We start from the raw sequence: 26,492 nt of genomic DNA on the forward strand, positions 1-26,492 counted from the left end.
TATAGACACATCTCTCCCTACTATACCTGCTATCCCACAGTCACACTCCCTTCCCAGAGACTATTATCCACTGTTACTATAGACACCATCTCTCCCCCTACTATACCTGCTATCCCACAGTCACACTCCCTTCCCAGAGACTATTATCCACTGTTACTATAGACACATCTCTCCCTACTATACCTGCTATCCCACAGTCACACTCCCTTCCCAGAGACTATTATCCACTGTTACTATAGGCACCATCTCTCCCTACTATACCTGCTATCCCACAGTCACACTCCCTTCCCAGAGACTGATTTATCCACTGTTACTATAGGCACCATCTCTCCTACTATACCTTGCTATCCCACAGCCACACTCCCTTCCCAGAGACTATTATCCACTGTTACTATAGACACCATCTCTCCCTACTATACCTGCTATCCCACAGTCACCACTCCCTTCCCAGAGACTATTATCCACTGTTACTATAGACCACCATCTCTCCCTACTTATACCTGCTATCCCACAGTCACACTCCCTTCCCAGAGACTATTATCCACTGTTACTATAGACACCATCTCTCCCTTACTATACCTGCTATCCACAGCCACACTCCCTTCCCAGAGACTATTATCCACTGTTACTATAGGCACCATCTCTCCCTACTATACCTGCTATCCCACAGTCACACTCCCTTCCCAGAGACTATTATCCACTGTTACTATAGGTACCATCTCTCCCTACTATACCTGCTATCCCACAGTCACACTCCCTTCCCAGAGACTATTATCCACTGTTACTATAGACACCATCTCTTCCCTACTATACCTGCTTATCCCACAGCCACACTCCCTTCCCAGAGACTATTATCCACTGTTACTATAGGCACGCATCTCTCCCTACTTATACCTGCTATCCCACAGCCACACTCCCTTCCCAGAGACTATTATCCACTGTTACTATAGGCACCAATCTCTCCCTACTATACCTGCTATCCCACAGTCACACTCCCTTCCCAGAGACTATTATCCACTGTTACTATAGAACACATCTCTCGCCTACTATACCTGCTATCCACAGTCACCACTCCCTTCCCAGAGACTATTATCCCACTGTTACTATAGGCACCATCTCTCCCTACTATACCTTCTATCCACAGTCACACTCCCTTTCCAGAGACTATTATCCCACTGTTACTATAGACAACGTTCTTCCCTACTATACCTTCTATCCCACAGTCACACTCCCTTCCCAGAGACTATTATCCCACTGTTACTATAGACACATCTCTCCCTACTATACCTGCTATCCCACAGTCACATTTTACAGTGGGAGTATTCAATATATAAACCATGTCTTTTTATGTGTGTACATTATGTGATGAATTGTATATTTGTATGTTTATCTAGACCAGGGGTCCCCCAACCTTTTTTAACTGTGAGTAAAACAATTAAAAGAGTTGGGGAGCAACACAAGCATGAAAAAGCCCCTCGATGCCAAATAAGGGCTGTGATTGGCTATTTGGTAGCCCCTATGTGGACTGGCAGCCTACAGGAGACTCTACTTGGCTCTATACTTAGTTTTTATGCAATTACAACTCGCTTTAATGCTTAGAATTCAGAAATAAGCTCCTGCTTTGAGGACCCTGAGAGCAACATCCAAGGGGTTGGAGAGTAGCATGTTACTCAAGAGCTACTGGTTGGGGATCACTGGTCTAAAGCATTTAGTGCAAATCGACAGTTAGTTTAGTGAGTAAGTTTCAGGGACTGAAGGCCACATGGGGGAGGGGAGTGGTTGGGGGGTTAGAAAAGGGGGACATATCAGAGAGAGATCTGCTCATTTGGCGACATCGCCAAACAAGTGGATCTCTATGTCTATGTAAATCAAATTGGGAGCAGAAGCAATAAATACTATTAGTAAGCATGTCGGAGACCTCTAGTGACCAAACAGAGGTAAAACCACAATCTCAAAAATTTCTCCAACACATGCTATTAAAGTAAAAAAATATAAATTTTATTCACATCAGTAGTTAAAAAACATGTATAGTATTCCCTCTAACGCCTAACGCGTTTCATGCTTACCCAGCACCCAGTCATAGGCAGAATCTGGATTGGCCACCTTTAAGGTATAAAGATCCAAATTACGGAAAGACCCTTTATCCAGAAAGCCCCAGGTCCCGAGTGTTCTGGATAAACACTGGGCAAATTTACACATGGGCAGTTACCCATAGCAACCAATCAGATGTTTGCTTTCATTGTTTTCCTTGCAGCTGGAAAGCTACCAACTGATTGGGCAAATTTGCACTGGGGCAGTGACCAATAACAACCAATCAGTGGGTAGGTTTTTAGGCAGCTGCAATGAAAACAATGAAAGCAAGCATCTGATTGGTTGCTATGGGTATAACTGCCCATGTGTAAATTTGCCCAGTGTTTATAAATGACCCACTTTGTGTCTGATTTGTTGCTAAATTGTAACTTCATTCTGAGCGTCTTCTGATTTTGTGCGCATCACACTATTTCCAGTCTCGTCTCATAACCCAAAAGGCTTTGGATCAAACTGCACAGCTGAACAATTCAGAGTCAAATATCTCCTTAGCAAATATTTCTTAAAACCGCCCATATCGGATGCATTATGGTCTGATTATTGGGCCCTAGGGCCCGCGATCAAATGAGCCTGATATCGCCCACTTTACGTCTATGGCCCCCTTTAAGGTATGAAATTACGGAAAGACCCGTTATCTGGAAAGCCCCAGGTCCCGAGCGTTCTGGATAATAGGTCCCAAACCTGTATCATCATTGTCACCTCTTGCAAGGCTTTCATTATGGTATTTACTGTGGGGTAATATAATAAAAAATCAACATGTTTCCCGTATCTGCTAACCGAATAGGTTTTCAGATTAGCAGACACGGAACACATCCCATCATGTTATCTGTATAATCACTTCAATCTATTCACACACATAAAAATCCACAGTGTGTCAAGTGCAATAACAAAATGCCAGTGTTCATGTTACATTTAGTGTTTAACACTATATGGTTTGTGCAATTAAGATTGCCCAGGAGCAGTAACCTATAGCAACCAATCAGCAATTAGCATTTACTGGTTACCTGTTTAAAATGTAACATCTTTTTTGGTTGCTATGGGTTACTGCTCCTGGGCAAAGTTAGTATCTTTTATGTTATATGGGGGCTATGTGCTTAAACGCTGTAAATTGCTGTTCAAATTTAGTTGTGCATGGAAGTAGTCATTTACTAACCTGCCTGTGTCTGTTTTAGTGTTCCGGAGAAAGTGAGAATTGCTGGCAGCATAGTGGCTATTCTCTTTCTTTTCATTATAACTGCCGTCCTGGTTAAAGTGGAGATGTCCCCACAGAGTTTCTTCGATGTCACAATGGCTACAATCTGGTTTATCAATGGTAACAGCTCTTCTTTCTCAAATACTGTATAAAAACTTTTATATATGGGCAGTAACCCATAGCAACCATTCAGCGATTAGCAGGTTGAGCACTAGAGATGCCGCAAATCCAGGATTCAGCCTTTTTCTGCAGGATTCAGATTCGGCCGAATCCTTGAGCCTGGACGAACCAAATCCGAATCCTAATTTGCATATGTAAATTACGGGCGGGTAGGGAAATCACGTGACTTTTAGTCACAAAAGAAGAATTTGTTCCACTTTTTCCTTTCCTGCCCCTAATTTGCATACACAAATTAGGATTTGGTTTGGTATTCAGCCAAATCTTTCACCAAGGATTCGGCCGAATCCTAAATAGTGGATTCAATGCCTCCCTGAAAAGAGGAGCACTGAAAGCAATCCATGGGTTTTGGCCCAGGAGCAAATTTCTCCACCGTTTATAAATGACCCCCCAGTATGTCTGTGTTTACATGTATTTAAAACAAAAAAAAAATGTATATAAGGTCTATTTAAATGTGCGTGGGAATTAAGCATTTACTATTTGATTTTTATTTGTGGTATGTCACAATCCCTAAGCAGTAGATGTACGACTGGATTTCTGAGATTAAATATGTGTTTTCTCACTTGTATTTACTTTGCTACTTTTTGTCCCACCTTCATGCTGTTGTGCTCACCGAATTTCTCCTTCTTGCCCCACCGCAGCGTCTCTTTGGCCTATTGAGTCTCCTTCCTCAGACCTACAGCAGTCTCTTCCTCAGTGGACAGGGCATGGCGGCTACTTTTGCTGCACTGGCAATGCTGTTGTCCATGTCCAGTAAGTCATTTTCCGACATTTCCATATGAAACAACATTCTCAAACCCAAATAATTGTATGGACATAATATTATGCCTTTCTTCATCAGAGCAGAATCGCACCTTAGTTCTGTCTGATAAGCAGATATAAACTAGGGATGCACCAAATCCACTATTTTGGATACAGAATCCTAATTTGCATATGCAAATTAGGGCTGGGAAGGGGAAAAAATGTTTACTTCCTTGTTTTGTGACAAAAAGTCATGTGATTTCCCTCTCCACCCCTAATTTGCATATGCAAATTAGGATTCAGTTCAACCGGGAAGAAGGATTTGGCCGTATCCTAATCCTGTTGAAAAAGGCCAAATCCCGAACCGAATCCTGGATTCGGTGCATCCCTAGTATCGATGAACAGACAAACAGAAGGTGGGAATTAGCACATACAGGTGTAACAAGTAGGCCTAATAGACACATGTCTGAAGCAAGGCAAACTAAGGTTAAAGAGTTCAGAGCCAGTTACAGGCAATAGATCAGGGCTGGCAACATACAAAGCAATCACAACAGGAACATGCACACATTAGCCCTAGTTTTAGTAGGGAAGCTCCGTCCCTGGACTCCTAATTGTATTCATGGTACATTTGTACACTTGGGAATCACACACTAGGAGCAGAATAACTGCAAATTAAGATTTTATTGTGCGTCCACTATATATTCTAAATGTGGGATTCCCAAATTTACAAATAAACATACAAAGCAATGTCCAGGACCAGACAAGGCTCTCTACCAGGGATTACGGATGACAGTTGCATATATATATATATATATATATATATATATATATATATATATATATATATATATATATATATATATATATATATATAATGATGAAATCTCTTTAACTGCAGTCACCAGGTGAAGTTGTAAATAATTTAAATGTGTGCACTTTATTGGGCAGACACAAGGTGGCAGTAGCTCCTGATTTCCCCTGCGGCATACGGGGACTTTTTATTTGTTGCTGTCACACACCAGGTACATCCATTGCAGATGGGCATTTTTATTGTTGAAGGTGAATATGCCAGGGAATTAAATAATATAGAGAGCAGTAGGAATCCCATAGGTTTTTAAGATATAAGTATAACCGCTTTTACCGATTTCTGTGGGGATTTAAAGGGTTGTTCACCTTTGAGATAACTGTTAGTATAATGTAGAGAGGGATATTCTGAGATCATTTGCAATTGCTTTTCATTTTTTAGTATTTAAGGTTTTTGACTTATTTAGCTTTTTATCCAGCAGCTCTTCAATTTGCATTTTAATCTGGTTGCTAGGGTGCAAATTCCCCTAGCAACCATGCATTGATTTGAATAAGAGACTGGACTATGAATAGGAGAGTCTGCGAAGAAGGATCAGTAATAAAAAGTAGCAATAACAATACATTTGTAGCCTTGCAGAGCATTTGTTTTTTAGATGGGGTCAGTGACCCCCATTTAAAAGCTGCAAAGAGTCAGAAGAAAAAGGCAAATAATTATAAAACTATAAAAAAAAGAAATAATGAAGACCAACTGAAAAGTTGCTTAGCATTGGCCGTTCTATAACATACTAAAAGTTACCTTAAAGGTGAACCACCCCTTGGAAAGACCACTTCCATAAGTGACCAGCCACATACTGTATTTGCCTGTGTGTCAGTAACATGCAGAAATGCTCTTTGTACTTGTGATATAGGTGAAATGACAAATAGTTAAAGATGATTAAGCTACAGGCTGCACGCATGGAACCCACCCACATACGCTAAGGAAATATTTAGTCACCGGCTGATCAGTTTTTCTAAACTCTCTGTTCTGTCCGCTACAGAATTATTTGGAATTATTTTGGCACCTGGGGTTTTCTGGATGAGGGTTTCTTCTTAATAGAGTGCACCGTGTCTTACGTTTACTAAACATACGTATTATATTCTGTTCATACGTTAAATTCATACTACATATGAACATTAACCCAGCATGATAAAATAGTGACATAGTAAGTCAGGTTGTAAAAAGTCACGTTCGAACATTTATGGCCATAGAAAAGATGCCCTAACTGTCAGTTGATCCAGAGGAAGGCAAAAAATCCATCTGAAGCCTCTCCAATTTGCCTCAGAGGGGGAAAAATTCCTTCCTGACTCCAAAATGGGACCAGTCCCTGGATCAACTTGTACTATGAGCTCTCTCCCATATCCCTGTATTCCCTCACTTGCTAAACACCATCCAATCCTTCCTTGTACCTATCTAATGTATCAGCCTGTACCCCTGATTCACTTCCCAGCTCTCCCTGTAACACCCCTTTCCCTCCTCTAATCTCATTGGCTCCCTCCTGTCTGCTGTGAGGAGCTACTGGTGAATAAAGCATCCGACCCTTCCTTGTACCTATCTAATGTATCAGCCTGTACCCCTGATTCACTTCCCAGCTCTCCCTGTAACACCCCTTTCCCTCCTCTAATCTCATTGGCTCCCTCCTGTCTGCTGGGAGGAGCTACTGGTGAATAAAGCATCCGACCCTTCCTTGTACCTATCTAATGTATCAGCCTGTACCACTGATTCACTTCCCAGCTCTCCCTGTAACACCCCTTTCCCTCCTCTAATCTCATTGGCTCCCTCCTGTCTGCTGGGAGGAGCTACTGGTGAATAAAGCATCTGACCCTTCCTTGTACCTATCTAATGTATCAGCCTGTACCCCTGATTCACTTCCCAGCTCTCCCTGTAACACCCCTTTCCCTCCTCTAATCTCATTGGCTCCCTCCTGTCTGCTGGGAGGAGCTACTGGTGAATAAAGCATCCGACCCTTCCTTGTGCCTATCTAATGTATCAGCCTGTACCCCTGATTCACTTCCCAGCTCTCCCTGTAACACCCCTTTCCCTCCTCTAATCTCATTGGCTCCCTCCTGTCTGCTGGGAGGAGCTACTGGTGAATAAAGCATCCGACCCTTCCTTATACCTATCTAATGTATCAACTTGTACTATGAGCTATCTTCCATATCCCTGTATTCTCTCTGTGAGAGACACTCACCCTGGTGGTCTAGTTGGCCGGCAGGAACCCCCGCCATGCTGCTCCCCAACCTCTTCTGTGCCGGTTCCTTAGTGCGCATGCGGCGCGCATCTCCTATAATTATTGGCACTGGCGTAATGACGGCAGCTCGCAATGGCACCAAATTCAAAACTATTTAAAGGGGACTTGGCGTCCTATTCATCGCCCGTTATAGGTTAATCTCCTGCGAGTTCCTGGGTGCTATCTTGTATCTTGCTGTATCTGATTCTTGTTGTGACCCCTGCCTGATTTATCTGTCTTCTGTGATCCTGACCCCTGCCTGGTAATCGACTATTCTAAAATCTGTATTCTAACCCGTGCTTGTCTGACTCTTCTTGATTGATATCCTGGTTTTGACCCTTGCCTGTCTGATTGTATTCCGCCTCCACCGACCCAGCCTGGTTTTGACTGCGCTTTCTGCCTGCTCCTTAAACTGTGACCTTCTGCCCAAAGACTTTGCTAATGATTGTGCCCCTCTGCTCGTCCAGAACCCTCGCTTGGCTCCTCTCTTTATAAGACCTCACGGCATCTAATTAACCGAGGGCTCCTCCCGAGGTGAAAGGCGGCTGTTAAAGGCAGAAACAAGAGCCGAGACCAGGGAGCCTAGCATTGCTTCTGGATTTTGGGTGCCGATCGTGACACCCTCACTTGCTAAACACCATCCAACCCCTTCTTAAAGCGGACCTGTCAACTGCACATAAAAAGCTGTATAATAAAAGTTGTTTGAAAATTAAACATGGAACCCAAATTCTTTTTTTCATTAAAGCTTTCCCTTACTATGGCCACTGCCACATCAAAGCTATCCTCCACATTACCGCCCACTGCACCCTCACTTCACACCTAGTTTAAAATCTCCTCCAACCCTCTAGCCATCCTCTCCCCAAAAGCAACTACACCATCATCACTGAGGTGCAACCCTTCCTTGGTAAAGAGCTGGTAGATAGTTGAACAATCAGCCCAGTTCTCCAGAATCCCAATGCCCTCCTCCCTACACCAACCTCTTAGCCCCACATTACTCTCCCTAAGTTTCCTCTGCCTTCCTAAGATTGCATGCGACACAGGTAATATATATATATATATATATATATATATATATATATATAGTTACATAGGAAGTCCTCAGCCTCAGCTTCCTTTTCTCCTAGTTTTTTTAAATCATTCTTTAGGACCCCACATGCTCCTACTACTTTATGATATGTACTAATGCATACCAACATTGCTGAGTCTTCCCCAGTCCCTCCCAAAAATCTGTCTACTTGTTCCAATACATGCTGATCTCTAGCACCAGGCAACCACCAGATAGTTTGGCATGTAGGGTCCTTGTAACAGAATCCCCAATCCACCTTCCCAATAATTTAAAGGGGTGGTTCACCTTTAAGTTAACTTTTAATATGTTATAGAATGGCCAGTTTTAAGAAACGTTTCTATTGATCGTCATTATTTATTTTTTCAGGGTTTAGCTGCCATTTTAAAGCATTTAAGATCATTTTAGCTGAGCAGCCTATCATTTGCTTTATAGGTTTCACCCTCTCCAATCAAGTCTTCTTCTCAACAATGTCTGGAATGAACCATTTTACTCAGAGAGAAATACACTATTACCAACATGCACAACATTTGCTCCTTCCTTAAATAAGGGCCGGAATTGACACCTGTTTGTTCCCAGAATGAATGAGCTCAATAAGTGAACCCCACACTGTTATTATTTGGAACAAGCTATTATTGTCTTAAACAAACCTCAATTAATGATTCAATTACACAGAATGAGCAGCATGTTATGACTGTTGGGTTTCTATTACTCTACTACACCTACTGGTAAAGTATTTGCCTTGTAGAAATATAATTTCTACTAAAAACAGTGACTGATGAGGTTAGTGATGTTGGACTGCTATGTATATGTAAATATATAGCGTATATTCCTCCATGTTCCCAAGCAAATAAAAGTGCTCCAGCGAATAGAATCGAATGCAAGATGGAATGAACGTTGTCTAGTTGGAATTCTGAGTATTATGTATAAAGTGAATAAGGTATTGATCACATCAGCAGTGTGTCCGTGTGCAACTGGCTCCTTGTTTTATAGAGAAGTTAAAAGAAATCCTCTTTATGATGCTGGAGGCTGTACAGTATATGATGTGTCCAGACGAGCCACACTCACCTCCATTACGTCACTACGGGATTTGTTTAATCACTAATTATAGGAAAGGAATGTGAAATGTAAAGGAGGTGAGAGCAGGTTGTGGGCGGTGAAATAAGTGCAGCAGTTAATTCCATAACACAGTCTTACTCATACTATTAATATGCGGGTTTTTGCCACTAACTCTGTCCCTTCCACTTCATTTCTTTCCATTTTTAGCTCCAAGAGTTTCTCCTCTGCACTCCCCCGTTCTCTCTCTTACTCTGATTCCCTCGATTGCACTCTAATGAAATGAATTTCTAAAGCGACTTTGATTGAACAAGTCTCTGCAAAGCAGTCATGTGGGGAAGAAGAGCCAAAGAAAAGCTGTAAGAGGAGAAAAGGAGGGAGGAGAGAGCATGGAAATGATGAGTGAACAAGGAGCCGCGTGTATCCCTTGCAACACCCTAAGGGTTAGTCACCCGGTGAACACCCATGGGGGAGGCAAAAAGAACAAGAAAGAGAATCTGGACTCACTGTCCCAGGCCGGAGCAAGGCAAGGTATGTACAACATAACGGCTTCTACTTCTTTTGGATAAAAAGTACTTGTTTAGTTCTTCTCAAGAGCTTACATTCCTTTGAACGGCAATAAAACAGCAAATGGTCAGTAACAGACAAATTCATGAATTATAATGACATTTATATAGTACTGAGGCTATAAATGAAATGTAGATACATATATATATATATATATGCCAAGGACCGCTGATAATAATTGCTGATAGGGATTATAAAAATAGTTAATCTCACCTGTTTCATTCATTAAGCAACAGATACAAGCTGCAGACTTGTGACATAAATGGAAGAGATGGGTATAAATGAATGAGAATTGTTGTCTGCAAAGCTTGTATGTATGTATGTACTTGTATGTATGTACCTGTATGTATGTACCTGTATGTATGTACCTGTATGTATGTACTTGTATGTATGTACCTGTATGTATGTACTTGTATGTTTGTACCTGTATGTATGTACTTGTATGTATGTACCTGTATGTATGTACCTGTATGTATGTACCTGTATGTATGTACCTGTATGTATGTACCTGTATGTATGTACTTGTATGTATGTATGTACTTGTATGTATGTACCTGTATGTATGTACCTGTATGTATGTACTTGTATGTATGTACCTGTATGTATGTACCTGTATGTATGTACTTGTATGTATGTACCTGTATGTATGTACCTGTATGTATGTACTTGTATGTATGTACCTGTATGTATGTACCTGTATGTATGTACTTGTATGTATGTACCTGTATGTATGTACTTGTATGTATGTACTTGTATGTATGTACCTGTATGTATGTACTTGTATGTATGTACCTGTATGTATGTACCTGTATGTATGTACCTGTATGTATGTACTTGTATGTATGTACTTGTATGTATGTACCTGTATGTATGTACTTGTATGTATGTACTTGTATGTATGTACCTGTATGTATGTACTTGTATGTATGTACTTGTATGTATGTACCTGTATGTATGTACTTGTATGTACTCTGGATAAATCACACTTCCAGTACAGAGTTTGCAGCATTGACACCATTGAGATCGGGGTTGAACCAGAAAGTTTCCAATTTGTACACTATGGGGCAAATTCACTATGTGCCAAAGCGCCTAACGCTAGCGTCATTTCGCTAGCGTTGGCCATTTTCGTTACTTCGCAAATTCACTAACAGACACTGGCGTAAATTCGCTAGTGTAACTTCGCACCCTTACGCCTGGCGAATTTGCGCAACGGACGTAACTACGCAAATTCACCAACGCGCGCATTGTACTGAACGCTACCTTTTACGCCAGACTTCCTTCTTCATCTCAGACCAGGCGAAGCGCAATAGAGTAGATAGGGATTTCTTCAAAAAAAGTTAAAATTTTTTCTAAGTCCCAAAAAACGCTGGCGTTTTTTCTATATTATGGGTGATAGGCTGAAAAAGATCGAACATTTTTTTGGGGCTCCCCTCCTTCCCCCCTACATTTCCTGACTCATGGCAACTTAACTATACAGTGGGCACATGTGTAGGGCAAAATAAACATTTTATTTGATGTTTTGAAGGTTTCCCAGGCATTTGTAGTGCTGCTACATATTCTTCCATTGAAATGTGAATTTGGCGCCGTATGCAAATTAACCATCGCTAGTGTAACTTCAATTCGCTTAGCGAATCAACGCTAGCGCAACTTCGCAACCTTACGCTACCCCTGAGCGCAACTTTGGATTTTAGTGAATTTGCAAAGCGCTGGCGAAATTACAAATCTTCGTGAATTTGCCCCTATGTTTTATAAGTAGAATTTATACTTTTTCATTTTCAATAAATATTCATTTAAAATGAAATGTCTGATTTACATAAGAGGACTCATTTACCAATCCCATGGGTGCAAGAGGTGCAATTTCTGTACAATTCTGTACTCTCTGCTCCTTGTGTCAGACTTGTAATCCTGTGCATAGAGAAGAGAGCACTCTTCATATACTGTACCCTACGTATACTGGAAATATCAAGTTACCAGTATGTAAAAACCTTGATTATCCTGATTTAATACATGGGTGCCAGCACCTCCGGGTATTATGTGGTTCTTTGCTTACTCTACATTTCATCAGCCAAACAGCTTCTTCCATACTTGTCTATAAACGACCATCTTTCTCCTCCTGCAGGATGACTGAGCCAGTATACGATTTCCCCTATCAGGAATTCTCTCCACCCATAATCCGCAAGGGGTCACCGACATCAGTGAACATCACCGACAGGCTGCTACTCACTCAAAGCCTTTGGCTCCACCGCACGGTCAACTCAGCAACTGCCCTGCATATATTGCAACGGGAGCCTCCGGGGGTAACTTTTCTTTTTTATAGAAATAAATTGGCCTGGGTGTTGAAGGGGCAGCTTTAAGGTACTGGTGGGCTCAGGACAAATATCGTATTACTGGGCTACTATATCATAACCCACATACAGGGGCCGATTCACCAAGGGTCGAATATCGAGGGTTAATTAACCCTCGATATTCAACTGGGAATTAAAATACTTCGAATATCGAAGTCGAAGGATTTTAGCGCAAATAGAGTTTGATCGAAGGAATAATCCTTCGATCGAACGATTAAATCCTTTCGAAGGATTTTAATCCAACGATCGAAGGATTATCCTTCGACCAAAAAAACTTAGGCAAGCCTATGAGGACCTTCCCCATAGACTAACATTGGGTTCGGTAGGTTTTAGATGGCAAACTAGGGGGTCGAAGTTTTTTCTTAAAGAGACAGTACTTCGACTATCTAATAGTTGAACGATTTTTAGTTCGAATCCTTCAATTCGAAGTCGTAGTCGATGGTCGAAGTAGCCCAAAAAACACTTTGAAATTCAACGTTTTTTTGCTTCGAATCCTTCACTCGAAGTTAGTGAATGGGCCCCCAAGTAATACCCTCACATCAGTGAGTCATATCTTTGTTGTAGGACTTCAGACCAATTGGTTAGAGATGCTCATGTGCACAGAAATATGCTCAGCTGTGCAGTTTCCAAAAGGGGACAAGTATATAAGAACCTTTCCTTCTATTATGTTATAGCCACTGTGTCCAGCCAATAAATCTGCTCTGCCATTGGCTCTATTTATGGGGTATTAGAGACTGTAAAGTGAATGGGACTGTATGTACATCCTACTTCTTCTATTCAGATTCAGCTCTTAAAACACCGAGCAGTTTAGTTTTATTTGTCTATCCACATCTGGTGAAAATTGTGCAGCCATCCAACCATTTTGCCTGTGGACTGATTCTTACATACTCAACATATGTCATCATCATCATCATCATTATTATCATTACTAGGTTTATTTATAAAGCGACAACATATTCCACAGTGATGTAAATAAGGATATTTAAAGGTGGCCTGTCACCTAGAGTCCCAAATTAAACACGAAACCCACATTTCTATAAAAACATTCACACTGGTTATAAAAGTTACTTTAATCATGTCAATCATATATTGCATGACCCTCAGGCGAAGAGGTGGAACAGGCAATTACTTTCATTTCTAGATGTCACTGCACTCTTTTTACTTTCATTTCTAGCTGTCACTGCACTCTTTTTACTTTCATTTCTAGATGTCACTGTACTTTTTTTACTTTAATTTCTAGCTGTCACTGTACTTTTTTTACTTTAATTTCTAGCTGTCACTGTACTTTTTTTACTTTAATTTCTAGCTGTCACTGCACTCTTTTTACTTTAATTTCTAGCTGTCACTGGACTCTTTTTACTTTCATTTCTAGATGTCACTGCACTCTTTTTACTTTCATTTCTAGATGTCACTGCACTCTTTTTACTTTCATTTCTAGATGTCACTGCACTCTTTTTACTTTCATTTCTAGATGTCACTGCACTCTTTTTACTTTCATTTCTAGATGTCACTGCACTCTTTTTACTTTCATTTCTAGCTGTCACTGCACTCTTTTTACTTTCATTTCTAGCTGTCACTGCACTCTTTTTACTTTCATTTCTAGCTGTCACTGCACTCTTTTTACTTTCATTTCTAGCTGTCACTGCACTCTTTACATGCCCCCTCCCTCCTCACCGTCTAATTGTGTAGCCAGGTCATGAGCATATTCTTTTAGTCCCCTATTTTGGCACATAAATACGATTTTGGGAATGCCGCAAAACTTTCATTAGTGTTTACAAAATGTCTGCTTGCTGCGATTGTGTAATTCCAAGACTGAAGGAAGTACGTTTAAAATAAGTAGCGTTGGTAAAGTTTATTTTGCTTGCCAAACACAATAGAAATTAATTTGGAATTATTTCTTAAGGTGAAAGGTCCCCTTTAGAAACAATTGGCATAGACACTGAGATAGTGGGTAATGAAGAGTTTGCCTGCAAATGGATCCAATATGATGGATTTCTGGATTCTATCCCAGGTCCCATGTGGCCACAAGGTCTACTCTTCTTTAGTTATGCTATAGGTTTTCAGTTGATGCGATTTAAAATAAATATTATTATTATGCTTGAATAGGAATTTGTTAAAAATGATTACTCATTCTTCCAACCACCCGACAAAGAATCACTTCTGTTCATCTTTATGGCTGCCTTTATCAAAGAACATTCAGCCCCCAATGAGACCTTGAACAGTCATTAAATGTACAGAGACTGAACGTGGGCTTCTAGTTTGGTGGCACAGAGGATGGAGAATGTGGCACGGTCTCCTGCATTAGTGGAAGTTAAGAGATATTTGTAGGAAGAAATGTCCAGAACGTGACAAACGTTTGGTGTCTTTGTTGGAATCCAACATGTCCTTCTCTTACAGACATTCCTCGTGAGAACGTCCAATACTCGCCAGCAGATGGTTTTATGTGTGCGACTGTCAGATGATTGTGGACCAAGCTTCATTCATCAGGCATATATACATAATAGCCCTGCAGGTAAGTATGTGACACACACAATCTGACTCCTCTACCACACAATGTTTTCTTGTACAATAGAGAACTATTAAATTAATAATAGCCATAATCTTACACATTTACATCTGAACAAACACACATTTAATCTCATAAATATCTAAATATATAAGAAAAAATACACCACATATATGGTAATGGAACTGACTCTAAGAGTGGTGGCTCACATGCACATTCAGGGAGATTAGTGCCCTCAATCTTTTCCGAAGTCGCCCGAAGTTTCCAGTGAGGCAACTTCGGAAAACGAAGCAATCCAGCGGGAAGGCATTTCGGGGAGATTAGTCGCCCTAAGAAGAGATTTGTTGATGGGCGACTAATCTCCTCCGAATCTTCACATGTGCCACCACCCTTATGTGTAATGCAGAGACATGTAGAACATAAATAAACATTGCTTATGCAATTTCATAATCTATGACAGGGGTCCCCAACCTTTTTCACCCATGAGCCACAATCAAATGCAAGAAAAAATGGAGAGCAACACAAGCATGCAAAAAGTTCCTGGGGTGCCAATTATGGGCTGTGATTGGCCCTTATGTGGACTTGCAACCTACGGGAGCTTATGTTTGGCAGTGCACCTGGTTTTTATACAACCAAAACTTGCCTCCAAGCCTGGAATTCAAAAATAAGCTCCTGCTTTGAGGCCACTGGGAGCAACACCCAAGGGGTTGGAGAGTAACATGTTGCTCCCGAGCCACTGGTTGGGGATCACTGGTCTATGATGATGTATCCGATTAACTGTATTGTTTTCTCTCGCTTTAGGCATTTACTTGGAAACGTCAGATATCACCTTCCCTGATTTGATAAGGCTTGTATCTCACTACAGCACTGAAACGTGAGTCCGGCCAGTGAGTGACAAAAAAAATGCTAATTTTCTTGCATTAATAACTGTGGTCTTGAAAATCAGTATTGTTTAGTATAAGAAAGTGTGCCTCAGCCCCATTTAAGAAGTGGGATTTCTGATTGTAAGGATACAAAACCCTCTCTTATTTAACCATTTATTTTCCATCAAATTTTTTTGGCATATCTGCACTGGTTTTAGGGTGTCAGTAGGTCCAAGGTTTCCAATATCAATAGGTGCAACGACCTGCAACAGGAAGTAGGTGGATGACTGGGCCACCAAGTACAATTATACAGAAGTACAAGTAACTTTAATCAGCATTGGACTGGAGAGTCTGAGCCACCACAGGGGCCCCTACTCCTCCATGTCCCTCCTCCAACAACCCTCCCTCTTACCTGTTACCTCCTTGGGGTTCTGAATGACCCCTATTATTGTTGTATAATATTTCAGCTTTAAGAATGTTAGATAATATTTAGAGCAAACTGCACATCAAGACTGAGCCAAATAATAATTACCATCCACTTTTCAGTATTAGTAGTCTAGTCTGCTGAGTTTAATATTCAATTATTAACAGAGAAACACTTCTAATAAATGTTGATAAACAGTCAAACAAACAGATCTTTAAAAGACCTATAAAACTACTATATTACAATAAAGCTGAAGCACAGACAGTCAAATGGGACAATACCAGCAGAAATAAAAACAAATATGGATGAAATTGAATGAAAACCATGCACTGAAACAGCAAAAAGAGAAAATCTGTATATAAGTTCACACTGAACTTTATAAAGTGCATCACAGATGAGATTATCAGAGCACTTTAACAGAAGTTTTTTGCCCGGTTAGCTTGAAGTGTTTCCTCAATGCTGCCATTACTACATGTTTGTGCAGTCTGGCTGCAACATCCACACACAGGACACAACAGAAAAGTTCCAATAATGATCTTGTGGGTGTAGAAGTGTGTTGTTATTTGTGCGTTGCCATTGCAAATGCACAGTGTAAACCTGTATTTACTATAAAGTTTAGAATAGTATAAAATATAGGGCCCACAATCATGATGGTTGAGACATTAGTGGAGTCCACCAAGGCACTAATCATTTTGCTGCGTTCAATGTAGAAGTAGATAAATGGCTATTTTTATTCATGCTCTACACCCAACATGTTTTATATGCTATGACAAGAAATGTGTTGATCTGAGCATTTCCCTGGCAATGTGATTAGTGATTAGTGATTCACTCTTCGCTACAGATCTAACCCACAAAACAACATTATCAGTTAGAGGTCAGTTGTATAGATACTAGCACTTTTACTTTCTCCGTTCTCCATTTTCTCCAGGCCATTTTTGCTATTGCAAAAACAGCTACAGTACATTATTTACATGTATCCTCTTTCTTTTCTATATACTTATATTATATATATTTTTGTTATGCTATGTTTCAAAAGTTTTTACTCTCTCTTTGAATTTTCTAATGTGCACCTAATTTACTCTTTTATTCTGACAGGGATGTTCTGCCATATACACTCAGGCTTCCGGCAGCTATAGAAAAAGTAAAGTCCAGAAAGCAATTAGAAGCCATTTCTCATCTGGGTCTTGGTAAGTGTCACTGATATTTTTTTTTGTAGTTGTTTAATTAAGGAACATATTTTCATCCTTGTTCAAAAATATCAACAGCCTCTAATTATATTTATCAATGTTTTCCATTTTAATACTTAGTTTTTCATTTGTATTAATGCTGTTATTTCCCTTTATTGTGCAGAGTTCTGGAGGTCTGCCCTCAATGCACGTGACCCTCTGTTATCTTCAGCAAGTCCTTCTCCATTGCCATCTCCTCCTCTTCCTCCTTTTCCGTCTCCAAATTCTCCTGACATCCCAGACATAATTACTCCAAATCTCATTCCTTCCCTTAAGACACGCAGCCCACTGGAAGTTTCTAGTGGTGGAGGTGAAGGAGCCCTCTGTTTTTTTAATCCATTATTTAAACCCAAGGACTCTGGCGCACTCAAGCGTTCTCAGTTTCAAAGGAGCATTAAAGTTAGGGTGTCAACAGAAAACTCAGGGTCCTTGTCACCACCCATAAATCCACCTCCACCTGTACCCTCACAAGAGGTAGTGAAAGAGGAAGAAGATGAGCGAATAGCACCTTTGTTGGCTTCTCAGGAGGCTGAAACTGAACAGTGTCAACTATCAGCAGACCAAGAGTACAGAAAACCAAGGTCATCTCTTAGACAACGTCTGAAAAAAAACTTAAGCAAAGGCAGTATGGAGCTTGGATTAAAGATATCACAGTTGCGCTCCACAGATGGTGGGGACTACAAGGTCCCTGTGCCAGTAACAAGGCAACAAGAGTCAAAGGAAACAGAAGTATATAGCTCAAATGGTCTGTCTCCTTTGGAAGTGCAGGACAGTGGATCCAGTAGTACTGAAGAGGGAACATCTGAAGATTTTGGAAAGTTTTCTCCCCAACTTACAAGGAGGAAGAAAAAGAAAAAAAATGGGCGTTCCTCTTTTCGAGCAGTCAGTGGGGCCTTCCTGTCACTGCTTTCCCCAGAAAGGAAAGTTCTTATATACATAGAAGAAATGTCAACAGACATCCAAACAGAATTTGGAAAGGAATTACAAGAATTTCTGAGGAGAGTGTCAGATGGAGGAAGTATAATTGGAAAAGAGAAGGATACAGAGGATGAAGGAGGATCATACAAAAGACTATTGACGGAGGTGAGGGATTTCATGGATAAGATGAAGCATATCTTGAGGGGAAGCGCAGAGTTACAACTAGAGACACTTTCTCTGGAAGAACAAGGTAAAGGGCTGTGCTATGCAGAATCAATATGGTTTATTAAGAAATTGTTATTGTTTGATTCATCAAGGACCTTTTTATGGATAAAGAGTCATAAGGAAGAAAGGTACATTTCTTAATAAGATATATTCATTAAAAGAGCTATTAGTGCATTACATTCTGTTATGTTTTAGCTTATCTGATTTTTTTCCATATTTTATTAGCCTCTTTGTACCTGTAAAAGGCTCAGCTCCACCAGTCCCAGGTAGCTTTCAAATTATTTCAAATATTAGAAATACATATGCGCTGAACAGTCTGTATATGTACAGAAGTTGGAATAGTCAGTGCTGCTTCTCACCTATGATGAGCGAATGGGCAGAGAGCTGCCTCTCAACTCTATTTATACAGTTATAGAGCTGTTACATACACAAACCCAGACACACACATATAAAGTATATTAAGAGAAGGAGATAGAGCTGAGCTCTCTCTCTTGTTTATATATAAAGAAGAGAAGAGGAATGACAGAGATTGGGTTAGGTCGTATGTATATAAATTATATGTAGAGGAGCAAAACATTCTGATATTACAGTGGAAAAAGTAATCATTTATCCAGACTGATCCCTTGGTTTCATGCCACAGATCGAGTTTTAGAAAAGTCCCTTCATCGCCTAATCTTGAAGCCACTGAACTCTCTTCTTGTGTCCGAGATCCATAAGGGAGTGGAAGAAAGTGGAGAGCTGGAGAGACTTGGAAAGAATATGCAAACAGTGAGGAATGGGGGGTCATCCCTTCTTGGTGTCAACCTGGCAGCGCCAACAGCTCCAGAACTGGAAAAGATACGGCACAAACTGCTGAGAATGCAAGAAAAATATTCACCATGTGATAAAGTCTGTCTTTTGCTGCAAGCATGCAGACTTGTCTACAAAAATATTGATGCACAAGGTGAGGAATAGGGTAATATAATTGATGTAGAGGATGTGAAGTAGAGTAACAGTAGATGGGGAAAAGAGGGGTCTGGTGCCTCATATAATGGGAGACCCAGGATAATTAAAGTGCAGATAAGGCTCACCACAGAACACCATGCTAAAGCCTTCCAACAGTGGAGTTATCCTCAGCTTATTATTATTGATCGTTATTTGTAATTGTAATAAGCGTCTCTGATCCTGCCTTTCCAAGTGAGCTTGGATTTTGTGCTCATCGCTTTTCTTCACCAGTTCTTCTTTGTGCGGAGCGTGTCTAATATCAAAGTATAATAAAAGCAAGTGTAATTATTATCAACATTACAATATACATTAATTACAACATTTTAAGTCTTGGTTCTGACTACATGTAGCACTGACAAAGTGTAGTCACGGTCAGCTCCTTTACAGACAATATCCAAAAAGTCTTGGCACTTTCTGTGTTTTTTTTTTAAAAAAAGTAACAAAAAATGAACCATGGGGAGGGTCATTGAGTAGTAATTAGCACAGGAGAATATGGGAGTAAAGCAGGGCTGTGACTAATAGAGGACAAAAGCATTCTTTGTGTTTCTGTTTTTGATAGATGATACATGTGGAGCAGACGAGTTTCTCCCTGCCCTGTGCTATGTGCTGGCACTATGTGACCTACCTCAGCTGCTCATTCACACCTACTACACAGGAGAGCTGCTGCCTCCAGAAACCCTGGTTGGGGAAGGTGACTGACATTTTTACACCTTGCTTTTTGTTTGAGGCTGAACTTGAATATGATTATCCTTATACCACTGAAATATTTATCTTTCTTTCTTGTTTCTTTCATCTCCTTCATCTCCCATCAGAGTTCTCCGTAAGCTTTCCATACATCTCTCATCCCATCTTCTTATCTCACTTTGCCTCAACTTCACCATTTGCTCCCATTTGCCCCTTTCTTTCTAACTAATATTTGCCTCATCTCCCCATTGTAACATTGCCTGTTTCTATATCATTATTTCTCAGGGGGATATTATCTCACTAGTGTGTCAGCCTCGTTGTCTGTTCTGTCTTCATTACACACTCAAGCAGCAGATATTGGGCTTTCGTTAAGTGAATGGCACCGCAGGAGACAAGGGTTGCCTTCCCTCAATGACTTACAGGTACTTTCCATAGTATTGGACAACATGTGAGTTATCTGAGATTTTTTTATTTAACATTAAAGAGCTGCTATACACAGAGTTCTAGCATACGGACTGATATTGTAATGAGGCAATAGAAAATAACCCGTACAATTATTAGAGAGAAAATCAGCTGTGGAGACAATTATGAGATTGGGTGTTTATTAGAAAATATAGAAAATAATAATATTAGAGAATATAATATAATATATAGAGAATATATATATATAAAAACGAGTATGAGTGATGTTGTGTGGTTAATAGTTATTATTTCCATTGTAGAATTTTCTGCGTGTTGCTTATCAAGACCCAGTAAATGGCTGCACTGCTAAAACTATCCTTCTACGCCCCTCTCAGACAGTGGCCGATCTCAAACATCTCTGCGCCCTTAAATTCAAGCCAAACAACCCCGAGGACTATGCCATCGTCCTTCACTGTGGTGAAACTCAGCAATTGTTGTTTCCAGACTCCCAACCTCAGCAGATAAAGGCTCAGCTAAAAGAAAAGGGATCCCATTTTTATTTTTGTTACCAGAGTCTGGAAAAGGAGAGCAGCGCCAAAAAAGATACTCCAGAAGAATTGGGGAATGACCGTTAACTATGTCCACCTTACACCTAACGTCTGTGTACTGTTGGCCGTCTTCATCATTTATTTATATAGAGTCTAAATTACACAACAATCCTATAACACATATGTATTTACAATAAGGAAAAATAGAAATATCCAAAGACTGATATAGGTGTCATTTGCCACCATTTTAAGCTTCTAATCTGAAATGCAAATACGTGGCACAATGCTGAATAATTGACCTACTCATCTCCCAAGCACTTTTATTTTATTATCCTTTATTTCCTTTGTAGTTCCAACATGTTTTATGCCACTCTTTATAGAAAGTCTGCATCGTCACATCAGTCCTTTGACCTAGTGGAGCTTCATTTAAAGGGATACTGTCATGGAAAACATTTTTTTTTCCAAAATGAATCAGTTAATAGCGCTGCTCCAGCAGAATTCTGCACTGAAATCCATTTCTCAAAAGAGCAAACTGTTTTTTTATATTTAATTTTGAAATCTGACATGGGGCTAGACATATTATCAGTTTCCCAGCTGCCCCCAGTCATGTGACTGGAAAATTGACAAAATGTCTAGCCCCATGTCAGATTTCAAAATTGAATATAAAAAAAATCTGTTTGCTCTTTTGAGAAACGGATTTCAGTGCAGAATTCTGCTGGAGCAGCACTATTAACTGATGTGTTTTGAAAAAAACATGTTTTCTGATGACAGGATCCCTTTAATGTCCCCATCAAAGTCCTGCAACACACAAACTGTGAGTCAATTCAGATGGAAGGAAACCTGTGCAAACACAGAAAAAACATCCAAACTCCATGCAGTGCTCTGGTCAGAGCTGAACTCAGAATGAAAAACCCTGGCCATGATAAACCAAACTCCAATAAAATACACATAACATGTCTGTTTAGTAATTAGTTGATATGTGAGCCACTGAGATGCAGAGGCGTCTGTCCTGTCTTAAATGTGTAATTTGGATCTCCATACCCTAAGTCTACTAGAAAATCATGTAAATATTAAATATGCCCAAATGGTTTTGCTTCCTGTCCAATAAGGATTAATTCTATTTTAGTTTGGATCAAGTACAAGGTACCATTATTTGGATTATTTCATTATAATGGAGTCTATGGGAGAGGGCCATTCCATAATTCGGAGCTTTCTGGGTAACGGGTTTTCAGATAACTAATCCCATTCCTGTACTGTAAATTCAAATCCTCCAATGTTTTTGTTCCCTTCTGCATCAATTAGCAGCTCAACAGAAGCTACGTGAGCCAGTGTTAAAGGGGTGGTTCACCTTTAAGTTAACTCTTAGTATGTTATAGGATAGCTTATTATAAGCAACTTTTGAATGGGTCTTCATTTTTCTTTTTTTAAAGTTTTTGAATTATTTGCCTTTTTCTACGGACTCTTTCAGCTTTCAAATGGGGTCACTGACCCCATCTGAAAAGCAGATGCTCTGTAAAGCTAGACATTTATTGTTAATGCTACTTTTTATTACTCATGTTTCTATTCAGGCCTCACCTGTTCATATACCAGTCTCTTATTCAAATCAATGCACGGTTACTAGTGGAATTTGGACCCTAGCAACTAGACTGCTGAAATTGCAAACTGGAAAGCTGCTGAATAAAAAGCTAAATAACTCAAAAACCACAAATAATAAAAAATGAAAACCAATTGCAAATTGTCTCAGAATATCCCTCTCCACGGCATATTAAATGCTAATTTAAAGGTGCGCAACCCCTTTAATAAAGTATTCCTATCCACTATATATACATACTTTGGTGGTTTCTCATGGTCTACATAAATAATAATCTGAAAAACAAATACTGATAAAATCGTAATGACTCAAGGTTAAAAAAAAAACCTTAATAGAAAAAGAGAAAAGTAAGTTGACGTCTTTTTGTTTGGATTTGATTTTATGACATTGACTTAGTTCTTAATGGATTGTGCAGTGAGACGCCAGACGGCTTGTGCCTTGATATTGGATCAATTTGCTGTTTTGCACATATTTTACATTTAAGTTTTGTGAATATCCAAATATTTAACTGATAAAAGTAAATGATTCATATATGACTACTTCTTCACTGAATACATTTACCTACTATACTCCTGACGTGTTTTTATTGACTGAATTTTTTATTAAATGCCAAGGAGCAGATTTATTGAGGGACGAATTGAAAATTCAGTTTTTATGGTCAAAACTGTCAAATTCGACTAGGGAGTTATCTAAACTAATAAAATTTGAATTAGATTTTTGAGATTTAACATACTCTGGCCATTTAAGAATTTGAATTCGACTATTCGCCACAGAAAACCTGCCGAATTGCTGTTTAAGTCAATGGGAGAGATCCAACGATCAATTTGGAGTTCTTTGTAGCCTTCCCGACATAAAAGGTTTTTTTTCTGAGAAGAAACTCGAATCGCGTTTGATCGAATTCAAGTTTTTGGGTTTGTTTCAATTTGTCCGAGTTGGAAAAATTCAATTATATTTATAAATTTAGAATTTATGGGAGATTAAGAAAAAATCAAAAAACTTTCGACCCTTGATAAATGTGCCTCCAAATATATAGCTACTTTTTGGAATTTTTGGAAGAAATGTCAACATAAGTAAGTAAAAGGGGCGATGGGGGAAGCAAAGTTTTAGTTTATAGCCCATAAAGCTGACATGACATGTTGCTGTAGCAACTCTGATTGGCTGTATATGTGTCTTATATATGTGTCTTATATATGTGGCTGTATATGTGGCTTATATATGTGGCTATATATGTGTCTTATATATGTGTCTTATATATGTGTCTTATATATGTGGCTGTATATGTGGCTTATATATGTGTCTGTATATGTGTCTTATATATGTGGCTGTATATGTGGCTTATATATGTGGCTATATATGTGTCTTATATATGTGTCATATATGTGGCTTTATATGTGGCTATATATGTGTCTTATATATGTGGCTGTATATGTGGCTTATATATGTGGCTTATATATGTGGCTGTATATGTGTCTTCTATATGTGGCTATATATGTGGCTGTATATCTTAGCATGTGGCTTATGTCTTGAGAACACAATAGTATGCTGCTGGTTGTAGATATATCCCAAAGCACCATGGCTACTGGGTCATACACAATTTTGCATGTTGGGGGTACCCCTCCCAGGTCCCCTGGATAGCGGAAGAAGAACTGGGTCTGCTCAGCATCGGACCTCAAGGTCCCACCCTAGTGATGTCTGCCCTGTCCCACGCCGCATTTTACACCATTTGTTTGTGGTTCCCTGGGGTTGTACTGTATATGGAAGTGCAATGAGCAGCTTTGGTTGCAAGTACCTTTAATGGATGGAACAACTGCAGCAAACATCACTGGTGTAATTCCAGGGGTACGAGGGGTCCAGGGTCGGACTGGGTTAGCGGGACACTGGGAAAAAACCCAGTGGGCCCCCTTTGGCCCAGACCTGTTCCCCTGATCGGCTGCTCCCCCATAAATGCCCAATGTGCGGCTAGCGTTTGGGGTGCCGGCATTCGTGCATATTTGACGTTTGCGGGTCAGGAGGGGGCCCAGGGGACTGCTAGGAGGTGTCGCAGCCCTGGTGGGCCCCCAGTGCAACAGTCCAACCCTGGAGGGGTCCTCACTTGAATTGTATTTAGGTGCAAAGCTGCCCTAGGCACCGGAACTAAACACGTCCTCTGCGTGATGTGCTTGACATCAGTGTGTCGAGTGTCTGATGTCACATGCATGGACGTCACGGAAGGGCCCCTTACCCTCCCTAGCAGGGCCGCCATCAGGGAGGGGCCTGGGGCTGAAGGGGGGCCCGGCAGTGCTGCACTTTTCGAAGAGCCGAGCCCCCCTTGACCGCTCCGCAGCCGTGCCTCTGCTTGCAAAGTCCTGAAGAGGCAGAATGTGGAACTGCCCAATATACGAAGTCCTAAGCGACGGAAAGACCTGAAGTCACGAAAGGAGCCGACACTGAAGTCCTGAAGCGGCGAAAAGAAACAAAGTCATGAAAACGGCTATAATTAAAGTCCTGAAGCCACGATTTCAATTCTACTTACACCAATGTGGGGTTTTGTTTTGTTTTTTAATCCCCTGGCCAACAATGTTTTATTTTAATAATCTACAGGCCCCTGCCACCAATTTTTTTTTAAAAAAAATATTTTATGGGGCCCCAATTTTTTTTTTTTACTTGTAAGGGGGGCCCTGGCACCAATTTTTTTTAACCTTATAAGGGGGCCCTGACCATCGATAGGTGTGGGGGGGTTACTTTTTTAGCGCTGATGTCTGTGTGGTCTTTTAATTGTGATGTGGAGTGGGCGGAATCAGGGGTGGGGTTGGGCGCCACAATTTTGTTGTATGGGGCCCCGTGATTTCTAATGGCGGCCCTGCTCCCTAGCTCTTTCCTATGGAAATCCGTGGAAGAGGATGGGTGATTTTTTATTTTTCTTTCTTTCATTTAAAAAATAAATGTATAGGCACCTGAGGGCACCCCCAAAACCTGCTGGCGTATGCACAAGCCCTCGGCGGGCCCAGATTTACAAAGAAGGCGACCCCTAGGCTGTTTCCGCTCATCGCGCCCGTATGTCTCTCTGTCCGTGTCTCCTTCCCGCGTTGTCCTCCCGGTGTGATTGTGGCCACACGTAAATACACGTCACATCTTGACTATGCGCAACTTGAATGTGACCGGCTGCCCCTGAATTTCTGCCGCCCTAAGTCTGGCCCTTCGTTACCTCGTCACAAATCCAGGCCTGACCCTCGGGAGCCTTAATATAAATACGTCCCTGGTCTACACCCCATTGGATCCCGCCGGGGCCACAATCAGTGTCACAGTCAGGTCTGGACTGAGAATAATAACAGGCCCTGGCACTTCAGGAACACACAGGCCCCACCAGGCCACTAAATAGTGAGGGTCTATGCGGGAAATTACAGCAGCCCCTCTGGCATTTGCCACAACCCACAGATTGTCAGTCCGGGCCTGCTGGTCACAAACAGGGGGAATTGATGGGCAGGTTTAATAGTGAAGACTCGCTTGTTGATACAATGGAGACACAACAGGGACAGACGTTTATGAGGCAATTGCCACACGACTCTCAATACTTCACACACGATTTTCCACTGACAGGAAGTGACGTCTATGGGTGACAGGAATTTGTATAGAAGAAGTGTAAGTCGAACAAACGTCATTTATATCACTAACACCTTCCCCTGATCAACTCAGCGACGCCTCACTGCTTCCCCGACCCCCTCGCACAGTAACAGAGGCCTCTCTAATCTGCAGGATCCGCCTCGCCTCGGTCTTCTTACCAATTATTAGCCAATCAGCAGGCGCGTGGGCGTGGTCTGCTATCGGCAGTCTCGGGGGCGGGG

General features: G+C 40.7%; 1 protein-coding gene across 4 annotated transcripts in view; it reads left to right on the forward strand.

The window, feature by feature from the left end:
• rin1.S (Ras and Rab interactor 1 S homeolog) overlaps positions 1-21,568 on the forward strand; it is a 50,055-nt gene extending 28,487 nt beyond the window's left edge. For 2 of the 4 annotated variants that reach the window (XM_041560670.1, XM_041560671.1), the window contains 12 exons: positions 3,261-3,400; positions 4,099-4,210; positions 9,599-9,919; positions 12,075-12,252; positions 14,698-14,812; positions 15,608-15,680; positions 17,189-17,280; positions 17,444-18,487; positions 19,103-19,405; positions 20,006-20,137; positions 20,416-20,552; positions 20,853-21,568. In XM_041560670.1, coding sequence (XP_041416604.1) covers positions 12,076-12,252; positions 14,698-14,812; positions 15,608-15,680; positions 17,189-17,280; positions 17,444-18,487; positions 19,103-19,405; positions 20,006-20,137; positions 20,416-20,552; positions 20,853-21,167 — 2,388 coding nt within the window. In that variant the 5' untranslated portion in view covers positions 3,261-3,400; positions 4,099-4,210; positions 9,599-9,919; position 12,075 and the 3' untranslated portion in view covers positions 21,168-21,568. Of the gene's footprint in view, positions 1-3,260; positions 3,401-4,098; positions 4,211-9,035; positions 9,469-9,598; positions 9,920-12,074; positions 12,253-14,697; positions 14,813-15,607; positions 15,681-17,188; positions 17,281-17,443; positions 18,488-19,102; positions 19,406-20,005; positions 20,138-20,415; positions 20,553-20,852 lie in introns of those variants that run through there. The other 2 variants (XM_041560673.1, XM_041560672.1) reach the window with 2 other exon arrangements.
• The last annotated feature ends 4,924 nt before the right edge of the window (positions 21,569-26,492 follow it).

The sequence above is a fragment of the Xenopus laevis genome, chromosome 4S, assembly GCF_017654675.1.
Source record: "Xenopus laevis strain J_2021 chromosome 4S, Xenopus_laevis_v10.1, whole genome shotgun sequence".
Classification (NCBI taxonomy): Eukaryota; Metazoa; Chordata; class Amphibia; order Anura; family Pipidae; genus Xenopus; species Xenopus laevis.